The sequence below is a fragment of the Netta rufina genome (assembly GCF_964035555.1).
Source record: "Netta rufina genome assembly, chromosome: 3".
Taxonomy (NCBI): domain Eukaryota; kingdom Metazoa; phylum Chordata; class Aves; order Anseriformes; family Anatidae; genus Netta; species Netta rufina.
Window position 1 is genome coordinate 114,467,123 of NC_140125.1, and position 27,359 is coordinate 114,494,481.

Genomic DNA, 27,359 nt, shown 5'->3' on the forward strand with positions numbered 1-27,359 from the left:
AAACACACAGGGGAAGCATATATAAATTGCAAAACTATAATGCAGCTTTGCATCAGAGCTCACAGTAAGTCATTTTTAGGCACAAATCCATAAAAAGGTTTAGTTCTGTTGCTTGCAAAACTACTTTTTTTTTTTTTTTTTCACAAGACCCACCAACCTTTTTCAGTGCAGAGGATGAATGATATTTGCAAGATGAATCGTGCTTATTGAATTGGCAAAGTTTTTAGAATCCTTATTATTCATTGTACAGCCTTAGGTTTTATTTAACATGCACCATTCAGAACCTGCACTAAATAGAAATATATTTTAATTTTCTCTCTCTCTCTTTTTTTTTTTTTTTTATATTGTTCTTATTGTACTTTGTTGTGCTTCACAAATACAGCTTCTCTTCTCCACAGGATTCCTGAGGCAAAATAATATTGGTATCTTCATCCTACAGACGAAGGGGAGAGACGTGGAGCAATTTAAGCAAGAAGTTTCAAATGCCCACTATTTTTTTTCCCACAAATATCCACTATTTTTGGATACTTCTCTTGGGATATAAAGGCCTTACTTGAAGGACTCGCCCTGTTTCTGGTGTAAGCAGAGGGGCTGGATCTGAAGCTTTCTTTCCACAGATCTCACTCACACAGAGATGAGGGATGGTGCGTGACACTGTACAGCTCCTCACCACACAAAACAAATTTAGGTCCTTCTTTTGCCACCGTCCTTCTGTTCCTATCCCCTCACAACAGAGCTGGCACTTCCCTGCCTCCTTCAGCGAGCTAGATCCAGAGAAACAAATTAAAAAACGTGACTGTTTTGTGTTTTTTTTTTTTTTTTGACAACTACATAGCACCAAGCTGCGGGGCGGGGGAAGGCACCCCGCAAGGCCACCCCCACCACGAACACACGCGCAGCCCTTCAGATAAATTTTATTTTCACGCGTTTGAGCGATTAACCACCCACAAAACCCCTTCAACTGGAAGCTGAGGGACGCTTTTCACTCTCCCCTCAGCTTGTGCAAGGCCCTTCCCCCCTTCCCCGGGGCCCTGAGGCGGAGCTCGCCCCTCAGGGGGCCGAGCCTGCGGCCGCCGCGCACCCTCAGCACGCAGCCGGTGCCGGGCCCGCCCCGCGCCATGTTCCGCCGGGCTCCGCGCACCTTCAGCGCCCGGCGCCGCCCGGCCTCCAGCGGCAGCAGCAGCAGCGAGGAGGAACCGGGGGCTGAGCCTGCCCCTGGCCGTGCCCCTGCCCCTGCCCCTGCTTCTGCTCCTGCTCCGCCGCAGGATCCCGGCACCGCCGCTGCGGAGGGGCCGGTGCGGAGCCGGGCGGGGGTGCTGAGCTTCGGGAGCGAGGAGGAGCGGGAAGGTGAGGAGCGAAGGGCGGGGGGGGGGTTGTCCTGATGGAGTCTGCATCAACTGCTCCGGCGCTGCCCCTCCTGGAAGGGGGGAAAATGGGGTGAAAAGGGCTCGGGGGTGAGATGAGGGCAGGGAGATCGCCCATGGGCTGCCCACAGGCAGCAGCTCTTCAAGCACTGCTCCCACACGGCTCCGTACCACGGGGTCCATCTCCCAGGAGCAAACTGCTCCAGCACGGGTCCCCCACGGGTGGGCGGCAGCTCCCCCCAGGCCCCCTGCTCCTGCGTGGGCTCCTCTCCACGGGCTGCAGCTCCGGCCCGGGGCCTGCTCCTGCGGGGGCTCTCCATGGGCCGCAGCCTCCTCCAGGCCACATCCACCTGCTCCACCGGGGGCTCCTCCACCCATGGGGGGGCTGCAGCGTGGAGATCTGCTCCATGTGGGACCCCTGGGCTGCAGGGGGACAGCCTGCTCCACCAGGGGCCCCTCCACAGGCCACAGGACTCTGCTCTGCCCAGTGATGGGCCCTTTAGAGCTGGTTTGAGCAGGTTCCGATCTGACATGAGGCAGCTTCTGGATTCTTCTCACAGAGGCCACCCCTGTAGCCCCCTGCTACCAAACCCGTGCCACGTAAGCCCAGTACAGTGGGGGTGTTGGTTGCTTGGTGGACTACAGGTCCCTTCTGTGCACCTTCCTCTGAACACAAGCTGGGATCCTACGTTATGGATGTTGTGGGGTTTAGGAGAGACACACCCGTAACAGCACTTTGATGCCTCTTTGTGTGCTTGTGGCACACACTGAAAAGTTTTGTAGAGATAGATAAAACTTGGAAAAAATGGGAAGGTAGCTTGCTGCAATAAGGATATTGAGCTGCTGGAGCTCAGAGAAGTTATCTGCGTTCAGAGAACAGCAATGAAGCTGGTGAAGGGACTAGAAAACAGGAGAAGCAGCTGAGGGAACTGGGGTTGCGTAGTCTGGAGAAGAGGAGGCTCAGGGGAGACCTTGCTGCTCTCTACAACTACCTGAGAGGAGGCTGCAGTGAAGAGGGTGTTAGTTTCTTTTTTCAGGTGACAAGTGATAGGGCAGGAGGAAATGGCCTTGGGGAGGTGTTGGTGTATCAAGGAGGCTAAGCTCCAAAGATATGAATTCAGAAGTAATGGATCCTGAGTGATAAAGTGATAGAATTAGACTTAATGCAGTCAGAGCTTCAAAATGTATGCTGAGTGCACATATAAGGATTATTTGCTTTATATATGTGTATTTATACACACACACACACACATATATATATGTGCTTTGTTGATATGTCTGAGTCATTCTGTTTTATCTCTACAGGTGATGAAGACCTTTTCAAAATCAAAAAGCCGTCCTTTAATGAAGTAACCTTTAGAATTCAAAAGAAGAAAAGCCTGCTGCCTGCACAGAGAGAAGCAGAAGAAAGCAAAAGTAAGTACTTCTATTGTTAAAAGATTTTCTACGTTAGTTTTATGAAATCAGTAAATTAAGAGTATTGTGTCAAGATTGTTAGATGTTTTCTGTTTGTTATTTGAGTCTAGGATGATACTTGCAATGTTACTTTACAAGCTTATAATTTTAATGTTTCTACGATTTTTTTTTCCCCCGTACTGACCTTGCTAAAAGAGGGTTACAACTTGGGGGCTCTTCTTGAGAAGAGCTGAGTATGCAAAATCTCTGTAAAATATCAACATTAAAAATGTGACAAATGTATCTTTCAAACCGTAGTAACTATTCAATGCTGGTTACTGTCGGTTAACACTTTCTCTTAGTGCAAATATTGAGATCAAATGTGAGCTTGGTAAGATTTTGTTTGGTGGAGCTTAAGGGAAATCTTAAACTTTGTGTTATTAAACCATTTGCTATTAAAATGTGGATATCTTAATTGGATACCATCAATAGCCTTGATTGTTCTGTTAATATTCTAAGTGTTACTGAATAACAGTAGAGTTTCTTAGTGGGATTTGGGGTTTGTCTCTTTTAGCAGTGTGTCTAAGATGTTCTCTTCCCTTCTATTTACCTTTTTGACACTTGTGGCAGTTCACAGATATGTTGCTAATGCTGCTGCTAGATAAAAATAAACTAGGATGAGATACAATTTCCTTTGTGGTTCAAATAAATCTTCAGTAACTTCTTGTAAAAGTATGCCTTACTCTTATAACTAGTGGCACATTCTGTTGTTCAGTAGTCTGATGTAGTGGCACATGAAGAGAAACTAGTGTTTTTAAAGAACTCTAATAAAATCAGAGACAAGACATGCATGAATCTTTACAACTCAAGTACAGACTCCCTCATTGTTAATGCTAAAAACAATCAAGCCACCCCCCTTTATGAAATGAAGCTGTGACCTATGAAGACATAAATCAGATGTCAGCTGGGAGCTCATGTGTTACTCTTGTGTGTACAAATGTGCTCTGTGTCTTAGAAGAATGTGTTAGTTCAGGGCTGCCACAGATGCTTCAATTCCAGATTTAAATGAGATTTGGGCTGTAAATAACTGTATTGGAATGTGTGAAGGTTTGGTCTGTTTTGATAAGGATGGGTGAAAATAGATGTGTGACCAGTCTTTGGTCATACAGTCCAAACAGTTACTAGTAACTAAATAGTAACTTAGTAAAATAGTTAGTGGCACATCACATTTCATCAGCCAAAACTGAAATCATGTCTTACTTCTTTCACTTAAAGCAGAAATCTGTGACTTGGAGCCTGGAACTGGTAACAGTGAAGACACAGATGAAGAGAAGAAGGAAGAGGAAAGTTATTCTTCACAAAGTGAGGACAACAACAGTGCAGACTCTGAAAATGAATCCACTCCTCCAGGGAGGAGAAAGGATTTATCACCAGGTCAGTGATGGATGTATTTATTTTTTTTCAGAAGTAATACTACAACTTCTTTTGTTTGAAAGTACATGACAAGACGAGTGAGATGAATCCCAGTAAACTGAAGTCATGTAAGATGTAAGCATCTTGTTTCTGCTGAGTTGTGCTTCTGAAAGCACAGGAATAGTTCCCCAATATTTTTGACTGCATGTGTTTGTGGTTCTGTGTTAATTTCAGGAAATGGAATAAAAATTATAACCATTCCTTTTGCAAGAAAGGCAGTGAAAAAACTGCTGTCTAATGATGTATAATTCACTTTGAGATTAGAATTTAACCTCATCTATGCTGTCGTATTTGTAAATTTTGGGTTTCTTTGTAAACTGCATTAGTTCAATAACTTTGATCCTTTGAAGGGATGGAAAGAAGGACAACAGGCTAATGATTATTTGAAAGAAAAAGTCTGAGTTTTGTTTTCTGGATGGAGCTGCTTTTTAAAGCTGTCTTTCCACCTGCTAATATTCACTTACAATATTATATGGTAAGGTTCCAAGAAAAATATCTTGTCCTGTATTCAGAATTGTACAGTGAACTTGAATTGTGGTGGTTATTGACATTAGGAACAATACAGAGCATTACTTGGATTTTTTTTTTCTCTTCAATGCAGTTAATATCCCCAGTGCAGCCTGTATTGAGTCTGCTCGGAGGAAACGTCACTTAGCCAGGACGCAGGCTGATTATCTTCCACTGGATGTTTCAAATGGTCGTCAGGTTTCTCGGAGAAGAGAAAGCAGTGAAGAGAGTGAAGACGAGTCTGATATGAAGAATCTCAGTTTTGCTCCGAAAATGAGAACTCTTAGGGAGAGAATGACTGAACACATGGGTGAGTTCAGGCTGTTTTTCCCATTGGCTGTGTTCTTGTTTTGCTGATGTCTGGAAGAATGAGTGAATTTGCTCCTGGGGGGGTCTTGGCAAAAGGCTGTAAAGTTGATGCTTGAGTTTTATATGAGACGTTTACCTGCGTTAGGTTTCACTAATGTAGGGGTGCAGGATGCCTTGATGAAAAACTTTTACAATGATTCTTGACCTTGTTGACTTGAGGGGAAAAAAAAACACCTCGTTGGAGACATCACATTTAAAGTATATAAAGCTTGTGTAAGAACAATTGTCCTATGTAAGCTTTCTAAATCTTGTCTCCTACTTACATTCCATTCCTCCCAGTGGTCTCTCCACATTGACGTTATAGCTCTTCCTGAAAATGTGGAGGAAAAAAAATAATCCCCAAACAAGACAGTCCTTCAGAAGTAAACAAGCCTATTACACACAAAGCATATGTGGCTCTTCCACTGGTTTTTAAACTTGTCTGGCTGCTTGTGGTTTCATTTATGAAGCACTGGTTTGCCATACTTGTAGACTAATTTTGTTCTTATTAAAATAATGGTTATAAGGATTGCGTAGCTATGAGCTAATTCTGTAATTCTAATCAATGCTAATGAGATACTTTTGTATCTGTATTAGAGCATACATTTTGGAACACTCAGGGATTTGCTCTGTATAATGTCCCCTGTTACAGTCTAACTGTACTTACATTTTATATAACTTTGCTTTGAAACATAAGTGAGGTGTTTGTGCTCCTGGTACTGCCGTATTAGTTGTCTGAGAAACAGTATGTAGAGAAAACTAATATTGATATCAATTCTACAAATTCCAATTGCCATTTCCAAGTCTTACTGTTTCAAAGTCCTTCATGTGCAGACTTCTCATCTGCTATTTTTTGTGTACGTCACTTCTCAGTAATGGCTGTGGGAAGTGGTGTTTTTGAGGGAGGAGGAGTATTGGTCAGGGAATAGGGAGGTAGGTAAGGACTTAATTACTGTACTAATGATTGTTTTTACTTCCAGTGTCTGTTAGTGATGAGTCAAGTGAAGATGAAGCACAAATGAAGTGGGAAGAACAGCAAATAAAGAAAGCTGTCAAGCTCTCTCAGGTGATATGTGCTTTCTTAACCACTGAAAGTTGCTTTTTGCTCATAGGCAAGAGAAGAGAGCTTGTTCTGGAGTGGTATCTACTTTCTGCCAAGTCATAAGAGATTTTTAGGAAGTTAGGTGCTGGTTATTCCAGGAAAAGGTGATAATGACAATTTGTGATCTCTGCATTGCTGTTCAGAAGAAGGGTATTGTAATGCCTTGAAGGGTTACCAATTTGTGAAGGAACACCTTGGGAGAAGCAGAGATGAGCTAAATAACTGACAAACGTGTTTTCTGAGGAGGTTTTGTTTCTGGCTTAAATCGTGTATTCCGGATCAGACTAGGAAAATCTGAATAACCATTTTTTTTTTATTTCAAGAGGGACAGTTGTAGAAAATGCTGCTTGTTAAATGGGAGTAGTCAGAGGATTGGGGGAAAGTTGCATCGATCTTCTGAGTTTCAAATCCAGTGTGATTGGTCCTCATGCCCCACTTGTTTCTGCAAAATCCTTAATTTCTGCTGCTCAGCAAATGGCAAAAACTGTTGCAAACCTTGTTAGTCATGCACTTGATTGCTTCAGTTAATTGTGTTTTGGTTAGGTTTTAACTTACAAGTTTCTACTGTTTTAGAATATAGTATGTCTTGTAAATTATAAGCTAAAATGCTTGGAATCCTTTTTTAGTTACAATTACAGTCAAGCTGAGTTTTCAGAATGAAAATTCTGTCCTTATCGCTGCTTAACTGTAGTTCATGACTTCTACATTTTATGTATAAAATTGTAGTACTAGCGAGGTCTCAGCTGTCATTTTGTATCACTAGAGTGATTAATATATTCAGACCAAGAAAAGAGCAACTTTAATGCATCCTAAATTACAAATTATTTTGTGCTGTTTATTTATGTATACTCTGTATTGATGCAATGTATATACAGTTCTTATATTCAGTTTTCCATGCTTTTGTTTTACAAAAAAAAAAAATAATCCTTGAAATATGTATGTTTTTATCGTATGTCTTGGATGTTCAGATTGTCTCATTGATCTCTAAAGCTGCAGAGGCAGAACTTGTATAAATTGTTTATTAAACTTATTAAATTTGTCTTAAAAATTAACAGTTACAATTCTTGCAGGAAATTTACAGTGATGCTTCCCTGTGTAAATCTCAACCAGCTAAACCCAAGTTTGATACCTCTGTTTCCTTACCACCTGTGAGCTTGGAAATTGTAAAAAAGCGACTGACTGAAAGGTAAAAACTGATTTTAAAATTAACTTCTGAGATGTCTGTGTTCATTTTGTTGCAGAAGGAGAGATGACAGCTTGTTATTCTTTCTCCTGAATATTGGAGGATTTCTGGATTAACATGCCAGTTATGTCTAGCACAGTATTACAAACTTTTAACTTAGCAATGCTTTGTTGTTAGAGTATATGGACTTTTCAGCAGCATTTTATTACCTAGAATAAAGCAGTGGATCTTTGTGCTTGCTAGTAGTTCTTACAGGAATATAGGTACAACATTAACTTTGCCAAGCATGGAAAACTTCAACCAGGGCAGATGCAGCTGGCTATCATATCCCTCTCACACTGATTACCAGCTATCCTATCCCTCTCACAGTGATCACCAGCTGCAAAAATAGCTTAGTATTTCCTAAAGCAGCAGCACAATCCATGCAGCCTGTTTAGGACCTGTCTTGATGGGACTAGATCATCTTTAAAGGTCCCTTCCAAGCCATGTTATGATTTTTTTCCCCTTAGTTTGCAAGCTGTGACTTCTCTTCAGCTATTCAGCAGCTGCTGTATGGGCATCTGAAATGTCCCTGGGTGAAGGTGAACACCAAAAAGGTGTTTGGGCAGGACAGCTGGGGTCAGGCATCCCAAGGTAAGCCATCCCCTGTCATCCTTCAGAGCCAGCTCAGCCAGAAGCAGTTGTGGACATACTGACATGTGCTATAGTTTTACTGAATTTGTTGCCTAGAATCAATTTAATGTGATATCACTCAACTTCTCATGGTTTTGGGAAGCACGGTGTATTGAGGAATCTAGGTAAAATGTCAGTGGTGCTTTCAAAACTCAGATAAGTGACATTTGATTCTCCAAAGCACAATGCTTGCCCACACCCCATACTCTTGCAAGTGCTGGTGTGCGTTTAACTTCCAATGCTTCTTAGCTCAAATACAAGTGCTATTCTTAGCACAGGCAAATGTTTTATACTTTATTTTAGTGGGAAAAATGTTTTGGAATGCATTAACTGTTAACTTGGCAATATTTTCTGGGTGTTTCTTTTTTAGGATAACATCATTGCAGGATGTGCACTGTGCCCACCAGAGGGAGTATGAAAAATATATGCAGGACATTGAAAGTTCGAAGATGACTGTTGAGGAACTGGAGAAGAATTCAGATGCTGCTTTGAATTACAAATTCTACAGGGGCATGAAGACATACGTAGAGAACCTGATAAACTGTTTGAATGAAAAAGTATGTCTCTTTTTTTAAAATCATGATAAAGGTGCATTCTTTCAATTTAAGATGAGAATTCTTGTTCGGAAATGGTGGTAAAAAGGACACTACCCAATTAAAAACTCAGAAATTTGAATACAACAGGAAACAAAAATAAAGAGAAACAAACCAACCCTCACCATGACCTAAAGTAATGATCAGGCTAGTATACGTTTACTGACTTGGGCTGTGGTCTCACCTAGAGTTTGGTGGATAAAACCAAAACCTTACTGGAGGGAGTTTTGTATGTGTACAGTAACTAGAGTGTGCTGAAGTTGAACAAGAGGCAGGGCTTAAATTCACATTTGGGATCTCAAAATGTATGTGACTTCTGTTATGTAATAGAGGTAATAAGGATTTCATGTTAGGTTTGAATTGGGATTGATTTAGTTGAGCTATGTAGGGATTTGTCTGTTATCTGCTCTATCTGTTCCCTGAAACATTATCTATATAAAAAGAGGAGGAAAGGTTTGGACGTGGGGAGAGGCTGCCTAAAGTTCAGCTTTAGTGAAAGTGTCCTGTGTAGACAGTGCTATCAAATCTATTTTACATCAATTGCATTGCAACTGTGAGTCTTTTTGTGCATCTCTAAAGAGAGCAAGTGCTTGTTAGTATTTCTCTTTTAATGGCTAGTGGCTCAAAGGCAAACTGAAAGGAAACTAAGTGTTACACAAGTGTCCTGTTGAGTGCTTTTCCATAAAGTCTTACGTAATTCTGTGATAAGCAGTTTAATTTATTTTTCAGTCTTAATTTAATAAAAAAAAAAAAAATGCCTGAAAACCTCCAGTGAGTAGGAACTTTCAATCTTTAGTACTTTGGTTCTAATTTCACTACTGTGGTTGAAAATCCACGGAAACACTTTGTTCTTTCTTTTTTCATTTTATTTCAAACCTGATTACTGTTTGCTGTATTTCAGCTGAAATACATTAATGAGCTGGAATTGGCTGCACATGCACTTCTTCAGCAACGAGCCATGGCAGTGTTGAAACGAAGGCAAGATGAGCTGAAAATTGAATCTGCTTATATTCAGCATCTGACAAGTTAGTATGAAGTCACGAGTTACTTTCTTATTGAAACAGTCAATCTTTAAGCAGAAATACACAGTTAATTTTTGGATGGTATTTTATTCTTACTTTTCATCTTCTTTCCTCTTCCATTTGTCAGTAACCACGTTGCACTATATCTCAGTTGAAATCCTTACCTCAGCAAGGCCTGTAATGTTTTCTGATATAATAGTGAATATAACATGACCAAGTACTAATTTTGGCTTATTAATCCTGGCAATTATCTCAGTATTTAAAAGGAGACATGGAGTCAGTTTTCTAGTAGGTCTTAAGCTGGGGAAAGATTAACAGGTTCAGAGGAGGGCCGTGAAGTTGATCAGAGGGCTGAAGCACCTCTGCTATGAAGGAAGGCTGGGAGAGCTGGGGATGTTCAGCCTGAAGAAGAGAGATCTCCAGAGTGGCCTTATTGCAGCTTTTCAATACTTAAAAGGGGCTTATAAAAAAGATGGAGAGCTATCTCTTGCTAAGTCAGATAACTGGACAAGGGGGAATGATTTTATACTAATAGAGGAGATTAAGATCAGAGGTTGGGAGGCAATTCTTCACACTCAGGGTGGTGGGGCACTGGCACAGGTTGCCCAGAGAAGTTGTGCATGCTCCATCCCTGGAGGTGTTCAAGGCCACATTAGATGAGACCCTGAGCAACCAGATCTAGTGGCTGGTGTCCCTGCCCATGGCAGGGGGTTGGAACTGGATGATCTTGAAGGTCCCTTCCTAACCCAAGCCATTCTGTGATTCTCTGAAAGCTTGCTGGCACAGTGTTCTGCCACTTGTGAATCTGTGAAAAAGCAATGCGTTTACTGGGCAACGTGACTTTACATTAGGGTGTCAGATTTCAGATTCTTCAGTGACAATTATATGAAGAGAAGGACATGAAGAAAGAAGCTTTTCTGTGTAAGGATTTTATCCAAAACACAACTAATCTTTTAGTTGCTGTAGGAAAAGCGATAACAATTTTCTAATTTCGTGTTTTCTTTCCATGCTGATGGCATTGTTTGTGTGCAGTGTGAATCTTTAGCTGTTGCTGTTTAAAGAAACAAACAAAAAATCCTGTTTAAAGCTGTTTAGGCAAAGCAAACAGCGATACACTTGGAGGTTCTGTGAACAGATGGAGGCCAGATGCACCAGTTTCTGGTAACAACCAGCCATGGATTCAGTGCTCTGACTACACAGGACAAAAGGCTGATTAGAGAACCAACGGCATGTGTAATTTTGTAAAATGGTGTGGTAGACTGACAGCAGGTGCTTAGAACAAAAGAGTACTTGTTTGTGTCAATAGCAGCTATTAATTTTTTTTATTTTCAGTTTATTACAAATGGAACTGTACTTGAATGTTTAACAGAGCTTTTAATTGTTATGTTCCTAGTTGTGTTTTAATTTAGTGGAAATGATGTTTTTTCTTATACTGGAATACTTGAGAGTAGGATGCTTTTTTGTATGTTGTGCACACGCCAGCCAGCTGATACTGATACAAATGAATGTCCAAATAGAAAATGCTTCGAGTTTTTATTTCTCTGTTGGGCTGAAGAATCAGAGTATGGGTAATTTGGGCCACACAAGGAGACACAAATAACAGGAGATAGTGAGGAACTGACTAGTCTTGAAATTGCAATGCAATGATCTTGAATAATGTAAATTGGGGATTTAACATCCATTGCAGTGTTGGAACTAAAACTCTGAAGTTATTCAATTTATTGCATAGTTTCATTTTTTTAACATACAGGCTAATTAAGTCCCTACACATGCCGTTCGTGCTGCTAGGAGCAGATTGTGGAAGACAGTTCTGTTTCCAACCAGGACTGGGAAGCGGTGATTATTGGCTGGAATGTTTTCAAACCCCCTTCCATCAGCTGTTACAAAGGAACAGCCACATCTGACTATCATGCATTTAACATGCAATATTTGCTGTGCTTTACCCTGGAGACTGTTACAATTTTTGATCAGGAGGTTTTGTTTTCTTTGGTTATTTTCCAGATGAAAAACAATAGGACGAGAATCATTTTTGCATTTGAGAAAATAGGAACTCTTAAATCATACTCTTTTCTTTTGTCTGTTTCTGTCTTCTGTTAGCTGGGAAAGACAAACCAACTAATGGCGGATTGGAAGGTGATGAAAAGATGGAGATTCTGAAAACATGTGAACACCGAAGGTAGCTATTATGTATATGTACAGCTAATTCTGATAAATGTGTGGTACACTAGCTTCCTGTAACTAATTAGTGATGAATGTAAATCTGCAGGATTACTAAATAAGATTACACCCAAAAAAATGTATTTGCCTTCCAGAGCTCAAAGCATTTGGAAAATCTATTTATTAATGTAATTCTCTCCATTGCTAATTTAGATTGTTTTATTTTAAAATACCGTGTTTTTAAGTATGGCTGATTACAAAACTATGCGAGAGGAGTTTTTTCTCTCCATGGTGTAATAGGTAATACTGTGACCTTATTCAGAAATACGTTTTTGTATTATTGCATAAGTAACAAAAAGAGGCTGGGATTACTGTTGCTGCTGGGGGGGTGGTGGTGGTGAATGAAGCAGTACAACGTCAAGCCTATCCTCAGTCAGTGTAGGCTAGATACTACATCTTGGGTATTAGTGTTTGGAGACTGTTTTTCATCCATTCCAATTCCAAATCTCTTACTGCAAAGCACTGTTATGAGTCAAAGTACCAATGCAACTGAGTTTCAAAGCTTCCAGTAACTTAAAAAGCAGCAATGTGCTAAAAACCTCTTAATTAAAGTGAACCATTACTGCTAATTGATATAAATACGTGAGGTATCTATGCATGTCATTTGCATGACATACACAATTTCTATGTGACATGTAAGCTGTTGATTTTGCAAGCTGTTGGGATGCTTGGTGCCATGGCAATAGCATTTTTTGAGCTGCCACAATTTTTATGTGGGCTGTTGCACAAGCTATCTGGAACCACAGTGACAGACTGTTGAGGGCTCAGTAGTTTCCTACGTACTAAGACTGTCAGAGGTAGTATCTCCAGTACCATGCTAGATGTCTGGTGTTCCAGGTGGAATGAGTTGTTAGAGGCCTCGGTAGGGATGAGGTGTAGTGAAGGTTCCTGTGTGGCAATGAGGAAGATGAGACGTTCCTGTAACCTCCTTTATGTCAGCTCACAAAGTACCTGCTTGTTCCACAGTTCTTGCTCCTTATGGTTAGATAATTACTGCTGCTTCCCCACTGCATTTCGTTAGGTTTTTATTCTCACTGTGTTTTTAGTGTATTTCTGAATGGGATTGTTTTTCAATAGCTCCCTTCCACATGTACATGGGGAATGGTAACTCATGTGAGTTCATTACAAATACAGGACTTGCAGACGGCAGGTGAGAGAGCAGTCACAAAAAGCCGATCACCACGAAGGCATGTCAAGTGACGATGAGCTGACTCCAACAGAGGTGACTGAATTCCAGGAGAGCAAAGGTTGGTGTCAGTCTTGATATGATGTATGATAACAAAATTTGTTTCCTGTTTTTTAAATGATTTTTCAAAGGAAAGTGAAGAAATACTTGTGAATTGTATGTCATTTCTTCTATGCTACAGAGAAGAAATGCCTTCAGACAATTCTGACTAATTACTTGGGTAGAATAGATATAAGGCTGTGTTTTTTGTCTAATCAATTAGACAATGTCTAATCATTGTTTTCTGAAGATGGAATGAATGAATTTTAATTCAACGTTTTAATTGCCTTGAATATGTGGGTCAGGAGGAGCTGGGAAAAGCGTAATTTTTTTTTCTGGATAACAGCGGAAGGATTTTCAGGTCTGAAATTGCAGAAGTCTGTGATACAAAGTTGATACAAAGCGGATGTATAAAACTGTGCAATAGTTCATAAAGAAGTCTGTCTTTCTGTGGTCTTCTGTTTTGTTTTTTTTTCCTGAAAAAGGGTTTTCCAGAGAGCCAATTTTAAAACACATTTCAGTGTAAGATATGTGAAAAATAAATGACAATTGCAATTATCATATAAATACTTATGTCCTATAGATTCATAAACTATTCAGCTTATGCCTCAATAAATTGTGATTGTTTCTTTTTATTCCCAATGAATATTATCCATAGATAACATTTTAGAGGATAGTAGGAAAATCTTTGAAGATGTACATGCAGATTTTTGTGACATCAGAAAAATCCTGTTGAAATTCCAGGAATGGAAAGAGAAGTTTCCTGACTCTTACTGTGATGCTTACGTCAGTTTTTGCCTGCCTAAGCTTTTAAATCCATTGATCAGAGTTCAGTTAATAAATTGGAATCCTCTTGAGGTAGGTGCATCATCAAACTTCCTTTTCGTGGAAAAATTGGTTGTATTATATGGCAGAGGTGACCTCTAGGTTTCTGGGTATTACACTGAAGCAGTAGACAGTGCTCCATAAAACCTGTTATGTTTCTGGTCTGTGCTGTCTTAGTAAACTTGGCTTTTCTGCTTTATTCGTTCTTGGTAGTTGGTGAGCTCTGTGAGCATTTCTGGCAGCTCAGAGTATGACAGGGCAGAGGCCTGCTCTTTGCAGGGAAGACTTCTGTATGGGAACATTGTCATTTGGATTGTAGGGGCATTCCAGAGCTTGAGATAAAAGTATCTTATTTAGAAGGAGAAGGTCCGTTTCCTCCTGCCAAGTAATTTTTGTGTATGAATTGTTTTAATCTGTACTAATACAAAAAAGAGTTGTAGCTCTTCCTGTGCATAGCACGGCTGTTAATTTCTAATGATCTGAGAGTTAGAATCTTCTTAACTTTCTTCCCCTTATCCCCTGGCCCTTTTGCACCATCCCTTGTAAAAAGAATTCTCCTGAGTTCTTTGAAGACAGCCCTGCTGTTTGAATTCTAGTTTAAAACCAATTTTCTTAACTTGTTGTTTTGGCCCATTGGATAAGGATGGATCTAAAACTAAGTGAGAATCTTTGTGGTATCACTGGATGTATTTTTGCATGGAGCTTTTCTTTTCAGTCCCGACCAGCTGACAACTAATAGGAATGATCTTTCAGCAGAGTTCTACAGACTTGGCAGAGATGCCCTGGTTCAGAGCTGTAGAAGAATTCAGTAATGCCGAAAACTCATCTGAATCAAAACGAGAGGATGATCCTGATCAAGAAGTCTTGCCTAGAGTGATTGAAAAAACTGTTCTACCAAAAATTGCAGGTATGTTAAGGTTGTCTTGAAAATGTTTGTGTGCTGTAAGCAACCAAACAATAAGTGATAACTATCAGATAATGTTAGATATCTAATCATTCCAAGATATAGTGATTACATGGTTCCACAGAATAAGGCTAAAGTAGCCTCTTGTAAGATTATTGTAAATGAGAGGCTTAGCTTTTTAAATGTTAGCTTTCATTATGTTTTAATGCCTTGAAACTAGAGCAGAGAACCACTTGGATATTATGAATTTAAGAAATTCCTTTGTTTTTCAGCATTTGTACAGAATGTGTGGGATCCTTTATCGACTTCACAGACTGAGAACCTCGTACAGCTTTGCAGAAATATCTTTGAAAAACAAGTCCCGTCCAAAAGTGAAGGCAGAAAAGCGAAAGAGGTAAAAAGCTCCTGTGGTACTGAGAAAAGAACTTCATCCACTGTCCACACTTACTATGCATGCTCCTATGTGCACTTATAACATTGTCCTGAGGTTTTTCAGTTCTGATTACTTGTTTCGTCACCTTATAGTAAGAAGATTTAATAGTTGACTTTCACTAGTCTGATGCTGTCCTTACTGATGGTGGTAGAAGATGGGATATTTCTAAGGCAGAAATCAGCCCCTGTTCCTAGAAAAGTTCTGCCTGTACATATCAAAACATCGATCATAGATCTAATCTTTTTGCTTATGACAATAGCAATGGTTAGAAGTTTCAGTTTTGCATTTAATTATCTTTCAGAATCTGAGATATAAATGCTGGTAATACTCGTGTTCAACTTGTAAGATTTTTTTAAGTAGCTATTGAGTAGAAAAAAGAGGATTCCTCTTTGCTGTTCTTCACAGCAGAAATCTTAAAATTTAAAAATCCCCAAACTTAAAATGTTCTCAATTTAAACACATTCCCCCCAAAACACATACTCTCCTATCTATGGTGATTTTTATATAGAATTTCATGGCTACAAGGCAGCAGGAAATAAAACAAAACAAAACCAACAATCATCTTAAGGGTTATCCAAAAGGGATGGTTTAAAGCTGAGACTTGCTGACAGTTCTTTAATGTAGCTGTGATCTGTGTTTTATATGCAAGTGTCACCTATATATCTGTGTTACATTCCTAGATTAACAAAATTGAAATTGTTTTAAATGGAAGGTGAAGTCTTTTTTCTTGTGAAAACCTGTTTTTTTCTTTCTTTCTTTTTTTTTTTTTTTAAACAGGATTTGATAAAGGAGGTTGTCCTAAGGATGAAGAAATCTATAGAGGAAGATGTTTTTATTCCTCTGTATCCTAAAAGGTAATCTGACTCCAGGATTTTTACCTCTTTCTTTTAAATTTTGTTTCTGTATACCTCTTCCTCACAGATATAGGTGAAATATTGTAGATATTAATCAGCAACTAATGTGACAAACATGCATTCTACTGTTCCATTGTAGGAAAGGTTATGAAGCTTTACTCTTGTTAGGAGTTTGTAAATGTGGACTCCACGGTGGACTTGATGTTCCTTGATGGACTTTGTTCCTGTAACTAAAAGCTTTCCAGTACCTGAGGTCCCGTCCACAGTCTGGTTTTGCTGTAGCAATTTACAGTACCTGAGGGCCTGGGTTATTTTTAGGTGGTCTTTTACACCTGCTGCTCTTCATTCCTTATGTCATTCCTAAAATAGGGTTTATATTCTTGATGCTTATTACTGAACACACTTTCAGAGATGGGAATGAGGTGTTTCCAATTGCTAATTTTATCTGAAATGATTTTATAGTATTTGTATTATAATGTGTTTAAAGTGACAGCTGTTTTTCTGCACCTTTAATTCTGGTTGTGGTGGTCACTACTGGAAGAATTTCCATAATTGTATATTCCTCAGTGTTTGAGATCAATTGTCTGCTTATTTTCTTTTAAAAACCAAAATCCTTATTTCACCTTTTTTCTTATTTTCATGACCAGCACCGTGGAAGACAAATCATCACCAGGTTCAAAATTTCAAGAAAGACGTTTTTGGTCAGCTGTTAAGGTAAAGAAAAAATACCTGTAATGTATTTTCAGACAAATCTGATTCCTGAGAGATTAATACAGTAGCTATTTTTCTTGGTGAAGGATGTATTCTTTTTAGCGACCCACATGTGATGATTTAAAAAACTAGAAATGAGCACTTTGCTTACCCAACTGGTACATATTTTGCAAGAGACTTTGATTTGACCATCTGTTCTGCTCTTTTTTTCTTTCCCTTGGGTGCATCAGCCAGACCTGGTGGCATGGCATCAGATCAGTTGGTCATTGTCACTCTGTTAACAGGTCTGTTCCCTCAGTACATGCCTACAGCACAAATGCTGTCCTTACTGTAGGATATACTCACTGCACATTTGTTTAAGTCCCTCAGTGTAGTTTTACTTCTGGAGTGCTAAGCTGGGAATTTCTGAATGCCTGTGATTTAATTCCCGCTCAGATCTGCCTCCTTTAGGGAGTCTATTTGTACTAAAGATGAGACTTAGATGCATGAAGGGATAAAAGTTTTTAAACTGATTTACCATGCTCTCAGCCACCAAGTATGCATGTTCTGTTTTTTCATCAATGCAGCTGCTCTCCAATGTTCTTCTTTGGAATGGGATTGTACAGGAAGACATGGTCCGTGATTTGGGACTGAGCAAGCTGCTGAATCGTTACCTTCTTCTGAACCTCTTAAACACACCACCAGGGCCAGATAACATAGAAAAGTGTACTAAGGTAAGGCTTTTTCTCATGAGGACAGGATTAGCCTGAAGATGGAGTGTCACCATGCACCATTTAAGATTTTTTGCCTGATCTTGGTGTGTGAAACATTTTAGAGCAAATGTTAGTCTAAGGGTTTTTAAGAACAACTACTTGTAATGATAATTTTGGTTTTAAAGAAAAAACATTCTACTAATAATGACTGAACTTGCCAAAAGAAGACCCTGTCAGAAGTAGTGGGACTTGGTTTTATTGAATATTCTTTGACTCAACAGGTGGTTGCGTGCCTCCCAGAAAGATGGTTCGAAGATCTTGGAAATGGATCAACTCTCCCAGAGTTACTGAACTTCTGCCAGCATTTGCTGCAGTGTGCACGTGTGCTCCACAAGAATAACCAAAGGTATGTGTGTATCCCTTGGGATTATGCACTTCTTCATATACTTCATGTTAACATGTTGTTTGAGGCTCTAGATTTCGTGTCCTGCTACTGATCAATGTATCTGGGGCACCCAACTACAGGTGGTGAAGGAGAGATGCCTGACTCTCTAAGTACGTTTTAAACTTATTAATGTTATAGCAACACATTTATGCACTTTATCAATTTTTTGTATCAATTTTTCATTTTTTATAGTGATGAAACAAAAGAAGTTATTCTTCTGTTGGTGAAAGTCAAGGCTCTGCATATCGTTGAAGACTTCATTGAAGAGTACAAACTTGGACATCTTAAATCCGTAATTGGGAAGTAGGAATTTTTGAAGCAGTGTTTAAAATTACTGAAACAAGCCTGATATTCACACTAAAAAAAGTTCCGTTTAATTAGCGGACTCTGCCTACCCAAAGATGTAGTGGTGATCAGTTGACGTCCCTGTTTTATTGCTAAATACTCGAGGATTTTTTTTCCAAATATATTCTACTGCCACCTACTCGTAAGTTAAGGAGTGTTTTAAAAAATCACAGTTGTCAATGTAAACTGCAGACATCCTGAAATGTACGGCAATAAAGCTTTATTGCTTTACCCTTCTGGGAAGGATTGTAGGCACTCCCTATCTTTCCAGTAAAGTTTATCACTGCTAGAGAGCTGACACCTTTACAAGCTGTTTTCAATATTATATTGCTAACTATCACTCTGAGTCAGCAGCCATTGAACTCTTCTAACTTGTCTGCAGAAATTTTGTAGGGTTATCGTTTAGGTTGTCCGTAGTGGAAAAGAACTGATAAAGTTGCAAGGGTTTTGACGCTGACAGAGAAACAGAGGAAGTCAGTGTGCAGTGAAGAGTCTGATCAATGTTTACTGATGGTAAATGGGGGTTTAGTGAGGTAAGAAGTTGCACAATGTCTGGGGAAGAACAAATGTAGTTAAGATAGCGTGTGCCTTATAGGGGAGTTTTGTACTTGATCCAGGCTGAACTTGTGTGCACACACCTGGAGTTGTCACACCTTGATTTATCAGACTCCTAATAGACCTTCATTATGAGAAGGATAAGCACAACCTCCATGACCTTCTAGTAACCACCTTCTAGGGAAATCTCTTTTGCTTCCCAGGGTGAGATCCTGAACCTTATTTCACAGTACCTGTATTAGATCTCTCATGTTTTATAACTTTGTATATTTGCAGTATTAAGGCAACAGAATATAAAGGATGTTTTCTTGTAAAAACCCTAAAGCATCTCAAATTCTGATGGGTGTTTACTTGCAACTGTATCTCCAGTATCTCCAGAATCTTATGGGATGAGAATTTAACTCTTGTAGGTTTGTTCTGTTTTATTTTTTAATTGTAAAATATATTTTTGTAAAAGATTTTAATTGTAAATAGTTCTGATCAGTGTTACAGACAAAAGATGACTTTTAAAATAAAACCAAAACAATTATTCTGAAAACAAGTAACTGTTTTGTTGTGTTAATGAGCCTCTACAGTTCAATTCTTTAACACGCGACAGGACTGGTATGTGAAATACGGAAAAAACTTTGGCACTATGGGCCCCTCATTACCTTCAAGAATTAGGAGTACTATGCAAATTCTGCTTTCTAATAATTGCATTTTTATTTTCCTCTGAGTATCACAAAAAGCTACTCTGAAATCAGCAGAAGTGTATGGTTTTATTCTTTCTTGCTTTGTTTTATCTGGTCTGAAGCTTGCTCCTCAAGAAGCTACTAGGAGACTATTGATGTTCTATTACAATAAACTCTGTAGATGTTGCTTCCAAGGGATTAAGCAGTACTTGTAAGGACTTATAATAATTGCCTTTCTATGTTTATGAGCTCAACCCCTGTCCCAGCTGAGCACTTGAGACTCTTCTGTGATGCTTCATGATCAACTTAAACTAATTCAAAGGATCTGGTTTAAAGAGCAGCTGCTCGGGCTCCATTCTTTAAAGCTGATTTCAAAATGTTTGTATCTGCTGCTCTGGCAGGTTGTTATTGGTGTATTATCAGAACTGATTGTCTTTACAGGAAAGCTAAACAGCACTTAAGACTCTAACCATGTGGTTGGGCTTGTATTTGTCTACTTCCCTGCTGCTGCCCCTTTCTGAAACTCTTGGGGCAGGCAGTTTCACAACTGGCCCCCACCTACTCCATAAAGCAGAAGTAGGTGGAAGTGACAACACAAAAACATGAAGGGTTGATGCCTGTTCACTGTAATTTAAAAGAGGAGGCCTCTCAGGTCTGAAGCTGGGATGAACAGTATTACACTTCTCAGAAAAGGGAGTGGATGTTTTCAGGCATGTAAACGGCGTTCAACCACAAGTTTGTACACTTAAAAATTCTGAAAAGGTTAACTTTATTGCATATTTTGCTTATGTACATACAAAAATTAATTGAATTCAAAGTAAAAGTATTAATTCTTAATTCCTAGCTTTGCAAGCCATTATTATTTTTTAAGTTCTTCATTTATTTCTTTCCAAATTTTTTCTTCTATTTTTGAGGTGTCATATTCTCGCAGCATATCAAATTCTAGCCACGGCTGGCTCCACTTCTGTGCTGCTTTCATTTTTTTCTCAGGCAGCTCAAACTTTATTCCTTTTATATTGTATTTTGGCCTTTCCCACCGTTTTGACCATGGTTTAGGTTTCATTCTTACCTGCAGCTAGGGTGAAAGATTTAAAAAAGAAAAACACATAAAAGGTATTAGGTGATCAGAAGTTTGACTGACTGTGAACTTAAGTGTTGAGACAAACGCTGCTCTAACAGAAAGCAAGCAATAGAAATAAACCAGTTTGTCATGTCAGGAAATTAAGGGACTACTTCCCACTTGACACTATTGACAGAAAAAGAGCTCATTCTATCCACGTGGCTGACAGATCTGTTAACGTGGATAAAATAACACTGTTTTGATTTATTACAGTCCTTAAATTGGCACGTACAATGAGCATAATTCCTTATCTATAGTACCACCCGTTACTCTGGAAAACGAAAGCATGAGAACAATTTCTTCTTCCCTGTAAGTTACTGAGTTAATATTCTTTCAAGGGATCTGTAGGTTGCCAGATCTTCTGAGATAGAGATTTTATTAACTCTTCCTTCCTGACAAGCACGAAAGCACTAGCATTAACATTTTTGTAGCAGAAGCTGTACTCTCTGCAAAACTTAATTCAGTGACACAGAAGCCACAGCTTTGTGTGCGTGTCTTCCAAGTTAGTTAACGAGGATGGCTGATTTTCCATTATGAACATTCTTTCACTACAGACATGGCATAAAGACATGATTTTATATACTATTGTCACCCTGGTAACACAAGTAAAAGCTGTTAACAGCCTTCCACGATATTACAGAATATCTTGAGTTGGAAAGGACCCATGAAGATCATCAGTTCCAACTCCTGGCTCCACACAGGACCACCCCAAAATCAGACCCTTTGTCCGGAAGTGTGTGAATTATCCTCCATATTCCCTCTAAAACATTAACCTACCTTGTTTACAGGAATTTCTTCATGGTCTAAACGAGATTCAGGTTTCATATTCACATCAAAGGTACTATATTCAGGGAGGGCATCTCGCAGGTACATCAGGTTGTCATCCAGCCTCTTTTCTAGCTTCAGAACTTTGATTTCTTGGATTCGAGGACTGTACAGTTCGTAACATATTTCCACACCTTAGGGAGAGAAGGTCTGGTTTAATGATCGAATCAGCTGGAAATACTAATACCAAATTAGTATTTCTTCAGTGTTCTACATCCCCATATTATTCAAGAACTGCCTTCTACTTGTACAGGGAAATACATACACAGTGCTGTGTGCACGTGACATTCCATGTGCATTGTGTCCGCACAGGCAACTGCAAATTTCTAAATCCAGTTTTGGCTAACAGAACAGACTGAGAGACATCAAACGAATGAAATTTGAAGAAGAAAACCTTGGGTTTTCAACAGTGCTTCCGCTTGGTCATGACAGCTACATACAAACTATACATATATATACAGACACCCAGCCCTTTTGTATTTCATCTCAGAATATTGATATTTCCACCTCTCCAAACTTTGTCATGAAATAGTGTAAGAGGTTATAAAACTCTGCTAATCTGTGCTAGTTACACAGTTCATGCATACACCCCCAGTACATGTAAACACACGCTGCTCAAAGTGGGCTTGTATTTACATGGCTAGCAGTACGCTTTCTAGGCTCAAATATAAGCACAACCGTAATTAATTGCATTGCATTAGACTTACGTGGCAAGGTTCTGGTAGCAGGGGGCTGCAGGGGTGACCTCTGTGAGCAGAGCCCAGCAGCTGCCCCATGTCAGAGCAGAGCCAGTTCCAGCTGGCTCCAAAGGGAGCTGCTGTTGGCCACAGCCATTACATGAATCTCTTACACTGAATCTGTTCTGCCCGACTGTAAATGCTGAGTGATCTCCCTGTCCTTATCTCAACCCATGAACTTTTACTGGGGAATAAGAGAGCAGCACGGTGGAGTTTAGCTGCCCGTCAGTGTGAAACCACACCACACAGTCTCATCAGAGCACAGATCAGAAACTACTAACTATACAGACATAAAACCAGTAAGCAGTGCCATGCCTTCAAATGTGTGGCATAACCGCTGAAGTTAAAACCCACCTTGGTCTTCTATAACATTCCGAAGCACAAAGGTAGCACCAAGCCCCTTCCCTCCTCTTTGAATGCAGATGCCCACAAAGCGGTTGGTTTTGCCATCAGCATATGGATCCGCAGTAGTAACGGCGAGTATGCTGCCTGCCCAAAAATAAATAAAAGGATGCTAGATGTACTAAAGATGTGAAGATGTACTAAATATGTATAAGCATCAGATGAAGTGCCCGCATTTCAGTATGTTTCAAAAATGTTTTCTCTTTCACTAAAATTGCCAGAAACAAAATACACTTTTAATGTGCCCCGAATCAATAAATATTAAAGCGAGTGCAGATTAATTAGAACCTTCTTCATCTTTAACCTTTCACATTTATCTTTTACTCTTTATACAAATTGAATACAAATAATATAATGCATTTTCCTTTTTTCAGCTTTACTGGTAAACCATACACTGAAGTACCAGGACTTAAAAAACAACCAAACAGAAACACATCAGTATAATCTTTTCAATGTAAGCTAGATGTAAAAATTAAATTAAAATATGAAGTAGTACGCATAGCATTACGAACTAGTCAATCTAACACACGATACTGTGATGTTCTATGATATCCAACAGTGTCAGAGCACACTTTTTAATCTCCCCAGCCAACGAACAATATTGACAAAATTCTGGCAGTTCTGTTACTGACCAACATAGAACTCTGGGATGTTGAAAACTTTTCGCCTCTGTATCATATCCTTTCTTTCGATATAGAATTTGAGAGGATCTGTTCTCCCTCTGGGAGGTATAAATTCAGGGCTCAAGTACCTATAAGAAAATCCAAATTGTTTAAGTATTAAACAAAAGCATTTGCATAAAAAGCACCAGAAGTGTCCAAATGCTTGCCTGGAAATTAAAAATAACCACCCACGAACCATCTGTACCAGCTGCCTTTTTGGAGATATGAACTGCAGTTCATGAAGTTACTGATTTATTTATTTTTTTGTTCTCCGAGAAGCTTTTTTTACAGATTTTTTTTTTTCCAAACAAAGAATAAATGTTGTTCTCAGAAAAGCTGACTGAGAGAGATCAGTTCTGTTACTGTCATCACAGCTTAGGAACAGATTATTTCATGCTTTAGTTGTAATCCCCATGGCAGAACGCTTACTATTTAATGACTTTATAGTAACAGATGTGGAACAATTTGTTATCAGTTTTTGCAGACAGCCAAACAGAGCCTACAGGACACAGCATAAATATTTGTTTGCTTTAGAGAAGCTAAAAGAGACTCTTAAAGTTATTTTCTACTCCCATAAATTATACTGTGCCAAGGAATTTCCTCATGCCCTGGAGTTCAGTTTCTGACTGCTAAGCCAAAGGCTTCCTGACACAGTACTGGCTTGGGCTGAGGGCCACTTCCAATAGACTGTTTGCATGTGGTCACTCTGGCTTGGGTGCTGTGACAGCTTAGCCTCAGAGAATGAAGCTGGACACATTTAACTCACTTAAAACTCCTGGATTTGTCCAGAAGAGAACACAGAAAAGGAGAAGACAAAGATAAGCTTGCCTTACAAACCTTACAGGGACTACAGGGGACAAACAAGACAACACACAGGGCAGCACAGAGGTTCTGGTCTGTGCTGACACAGAGATGGCAGACAACAACAGGTCTGCTCCTGATCTCCATTACATGCTCTCAGAAGAAGGCAACGTTATTCAAATGGGGCTCCCTGCTCTGCCCAGCGATTGTATGACACGCTGTATGCCTTAGGTGGGCTGTGCAGACTCCTAACTTAATCACAGAACATCTTCAGCTGGAAGGCACCCACAGAGACCATCAAGTCCAGCTCCTGGCTTCACATCGGAGCACTCCAAAATCAGACAGTATCCAGTGCCTGAAGATATTTATACTTACAGATCCAAAGGCAGAGTGAAAGACTTCTGTGGTCTGATTTTTAGTAATTTTCCCATTCATGCACTGCCGTAACACTATGCGTTTCGGGGTGGAATATGCACAATGCTATATTGCCATTCTCCTCTCACCAGCACAGCACTACCATTTTAACCACTGTGTCATTTAAAGTGACGCAAACAGATTTATGAGACAACAAAAACACTCAGAAGAAATTTTGTGAAGGCTACCACTGCTGATACCAGCAATGTTTGCGGTCGGCTCACAGCTGAGCTCTAGACGTGAGGCAAAAGCAGACACTTGACCTGTGTCTGGGTCACCTCCTGGTATACTGAGGAGATAAATGCCTTTAACAGAGGAAAACTTAATCCACTAATCCCCAAATTTATAAATACATTAACTGGAAATTCCAACTGCTAATTTGGAAAAGCGTTAACGGTTTTTTCCTACGGCGAGCCCAGGCCGCCCTACCTCCTCTCCTCCCTCTGCCTCTGCTTGTCGATGATGACGGGCTTCGGGGGCGGCTGGAATTTCGCTGTCTCTCCATCCGTGCTACTTCGGCACCCCGAGGAGGAGAAACACCCTGTAAGAATGAAATACTCCTTAAAAAAATATGAAAATAAAGGCGTTTCAAGCCGGGTGTCCCTCCCCCCAAACCCCAAACCCCAAGCCCCAGCCTGGGGCTCCCACCCTGGGGATGCGCTGAAGGGCAGCCCACGGGCGAAGGGACAAGAGGACAGAGGGACAGGGGACAGACGGACAGGAGGACACAAGGACAGGGGGCCAGGGGGACGCTCACTGCTGGGCCGAGCACCGGCGCCCCTCAGCAGCAGCCTCCCGCAGGCCGCCGCCATGGCAACAGCCGCCATTTCCTCGCTGCCGGCGCAGGCGCGCAGGGCGATTAGGGCAAGCGCGGAGGGCCAAAAGATACCTCAGCGCGAATCGTTTATTTTTTTATTTATTTATTTTATTATTATTATTATTTTTTTAATGATTATATGCATTGGTGTTATTGAGCTGCTCCGCGCTTACCTTTGTTTTCAGTCAGATTTCCTCGGTAACAGCCCGGATCCCATTAGTGGCTGCGCAGGCAAAGCTTAAATGCTGGGTGCAGACCTGTGAATAACACCCCGTTGTTTAATTTTTTGCAGGGATTCCTGTCAAAATAGGCCTAGCCTCATCAACTAATTTAATCAATCACGTTGCCGGGGAGATCCCCTCAGCCCCTGTTATTTGTGGCGGGTGACTTTGCAGCCTGCCAGAGCCCCCTCGTTAACAAGAGTTATTTTCCAGTTTGTGGTTATCTGCTTGGATGCTTAACTCTTGTTTTGGTGACACGCTGTGCAGATGACAAACCACAGTATTATTTCTTCATAATCTACTAATCTGACAGAGGAATTAATGTTTGGGACACTGATGTGACAGAAGGGGGCACTCTAGCCCTTAAAATACAAAAATTCTCCACCAACACTGAATACACCTCTTGAAGTAAAGATAATAATAATAATAATAATAATAATAATAATAATAATAATAATAATAATAATAATAATAATAATAATAATAATAATAATAATAAACTGTTACTAAATTCTCACTGCGTAAGTGCTATTAAAAGGGGTAGAAAGATATTTCTCTTGGTGGTGAGGAATAGATAGGGATAATCCCAATACTTTAATGGTGGTTGAGGAGATCTCAAAATGGTTGTAAGGAGATGTGTGGATTATAATTTGGGAAAATGCAGATTTGTGGCTTGCAACTGGCTTTAAAGAAGAGAATTGGATCATTCAAAGACCCATTTCTAACTCCTTGGCTGACCACTGTTGACTGCACCCTAACAAGACCACCCTGACACCTGGAACTGCATTCCCAAATTACTGTAGGTGAACCTCACCTCACTTGAGGTTCCCTAAAGGGACCAGCACCTTGGCCCTGCACACCACGTCTGGTTTCTGTGTGGTTTGTTGTAGCACCCTGGAATCGAGGCACCACTGGTTTGCCTGGCTAAGCTGGCCATGCATGCTCCATGTTAAAGCAGCACAAATGCAGGTGATCAAGGTTGACCTGCAAACAGCTATTTCTCTAGGTTCAACACTTGTACTGTGTGAGCATTTTACTAGTGGGGGACCCCCTGTTCTCATCTGTCCATTCATGGGGACAGCTTTCTTGAGTTTGCAGGTACAAGGGACTTCAGTTTCTTTGCTGAGCAGGTCATATACAGGTCAGGAAGGGCTGCCTTCCTACTTTTCTTACCTATGTAACACAATCTATGAGAATGTGGATCACTTTAGAATCATGTGAGTTAATCACTTTTGTAAAATGCTTCTAGGAGAATTTGCGAATTAAAGGCATCACTGTGCTCAGGTGATCTGGCAAATATTATACAGACTTTGGGAATTCTCTGACTGAGTTCTGTTTGAGTACAGCATATTTCTAGTCCCTCCTGTCAGGTCCCTGGAAAGTTCAGCTGTGGTTCCTTACTGCTACAATACGAAATTTATAACAGCTTGAATTATGGCCCACAAAGTGTGTGTCTTCCTCTCAGGCAGTCATGGTCAAGTCACTCTGAGTTCTTTTTGATAAGAGTTTTGGCCGAATCTGCCCTGGAGGAGGAGGGTTGTCCCACGTAACATCCTGTAGTTGTGTTTCCACAATGCCCAGGCAGCTATGACTCAACCTAGGGATGCTGTGCCCTGCAGCTCTGTTTTGTTCCCACTAAAATGCACTGCAATTGCCTGCGTGGGTGTCTGAGTTTTGTTGGGAAGAAAACCCAGACAGGTAAAAAGTAGCGCTTGGCCTCGTTTCTTGTCACCTATGAGGTGGGGACAAGGTCTTTCATTAAAGGAAGACAGTAACATCCTTCATGTTACTGTCTTTGAAATCTTTTCCTGTATTTCAGTGTCC

The 27,359-nt window shown here is 40.1% G+C and overlaps 2 protein-coding genes across 5 annotated transcripts; one reads left to right on the top strand and one right to left on the bottom strand.

Annotated features, from left to right (window-relative positions):
* The first annotated feature begins 1,110 nt into the window (after positions 1 to 1,110).
* On the top strand, positions 1,111 to 19,393 carry GCFC2 (GC-rich sequence DNA-binding factor 2). Of its 4 annotated transcripts, none has more exons than XM_084283586.1 (18): positions 1,111 to 1,347; positions 2,670 to 2,780; positions 4,035 to 4,193; positions 4,834 to 5,049; positions 6,068 to 6,153; positions 7,260 to 7,375; positions 8,415 to 8,601; positions 9,539 to 9,662; positions 11,757 to 11,835; positions 13,011 to 13,123; positions 13,760 to 13,959; positions 14,680 to 14,833; positions 15,103 to 15,224; positions 16,041 to 16,117; positions 16,765 to 16,831; positions 17,395 to 17,541; positions 17,802 to 17,926; positions 18,158 to 19,393. In XM_084283586.1, exons 1-18 carry the CDS (start codon positions 1,119 to 1,121, stop codon positions 18,270 to 18,272), a joined length of 2,427 nt encoding a protein of 808 aa, XP_084139712.1. In that variant the 5' UTR covers positions 1,111 to 1,118; the 3' UTR covers positions 18,273 to 19,393. The 4 variants fall into 4 exon arrangements, with proteins under 4 accessions (XP_084139712.1, XP_084139714.1, XP_084139713.1 ...); XM_084283588.1 differs by having other exon boundaries at positions 14,683 to 14,833; XM_084283587.1 differs by having other exon boundaries at positions 4,038 to 4,193.
* Positions 19,394 to 20,294: 901 nt separating this feature from the next.
* MRPL19 (mitochondrial ribosomal protein L19) lies at positions 20,295 to 25,329 on the bottom strand. The gene is made up of 6 exons (XM_084284146.1): positions 25,255 to 25,329; positions 24,927 to 25,038; positions 23,253 to 23,371; positions 22,573 to 22,707; positions 21,434 to 21,615; positions 20,295 to 20,611 (listed from the first exon to the last, which is right to left on the bottom strand). Exons 1-6 carry the CDS (start codon positions 25,322 to 25,324, stop codon positions 20,396 to 20,398), a joined length of 834 nt encoding a protein of 277 aa, XP_084140272.1. The 5' UTR covers positions 25,325 to 25,329; the 3' UTR covers positions 20,295 to 20,395.
* Between the last annotated feature and the right edge of the window lie 2,030 nt (positions 25,330 to 27,359).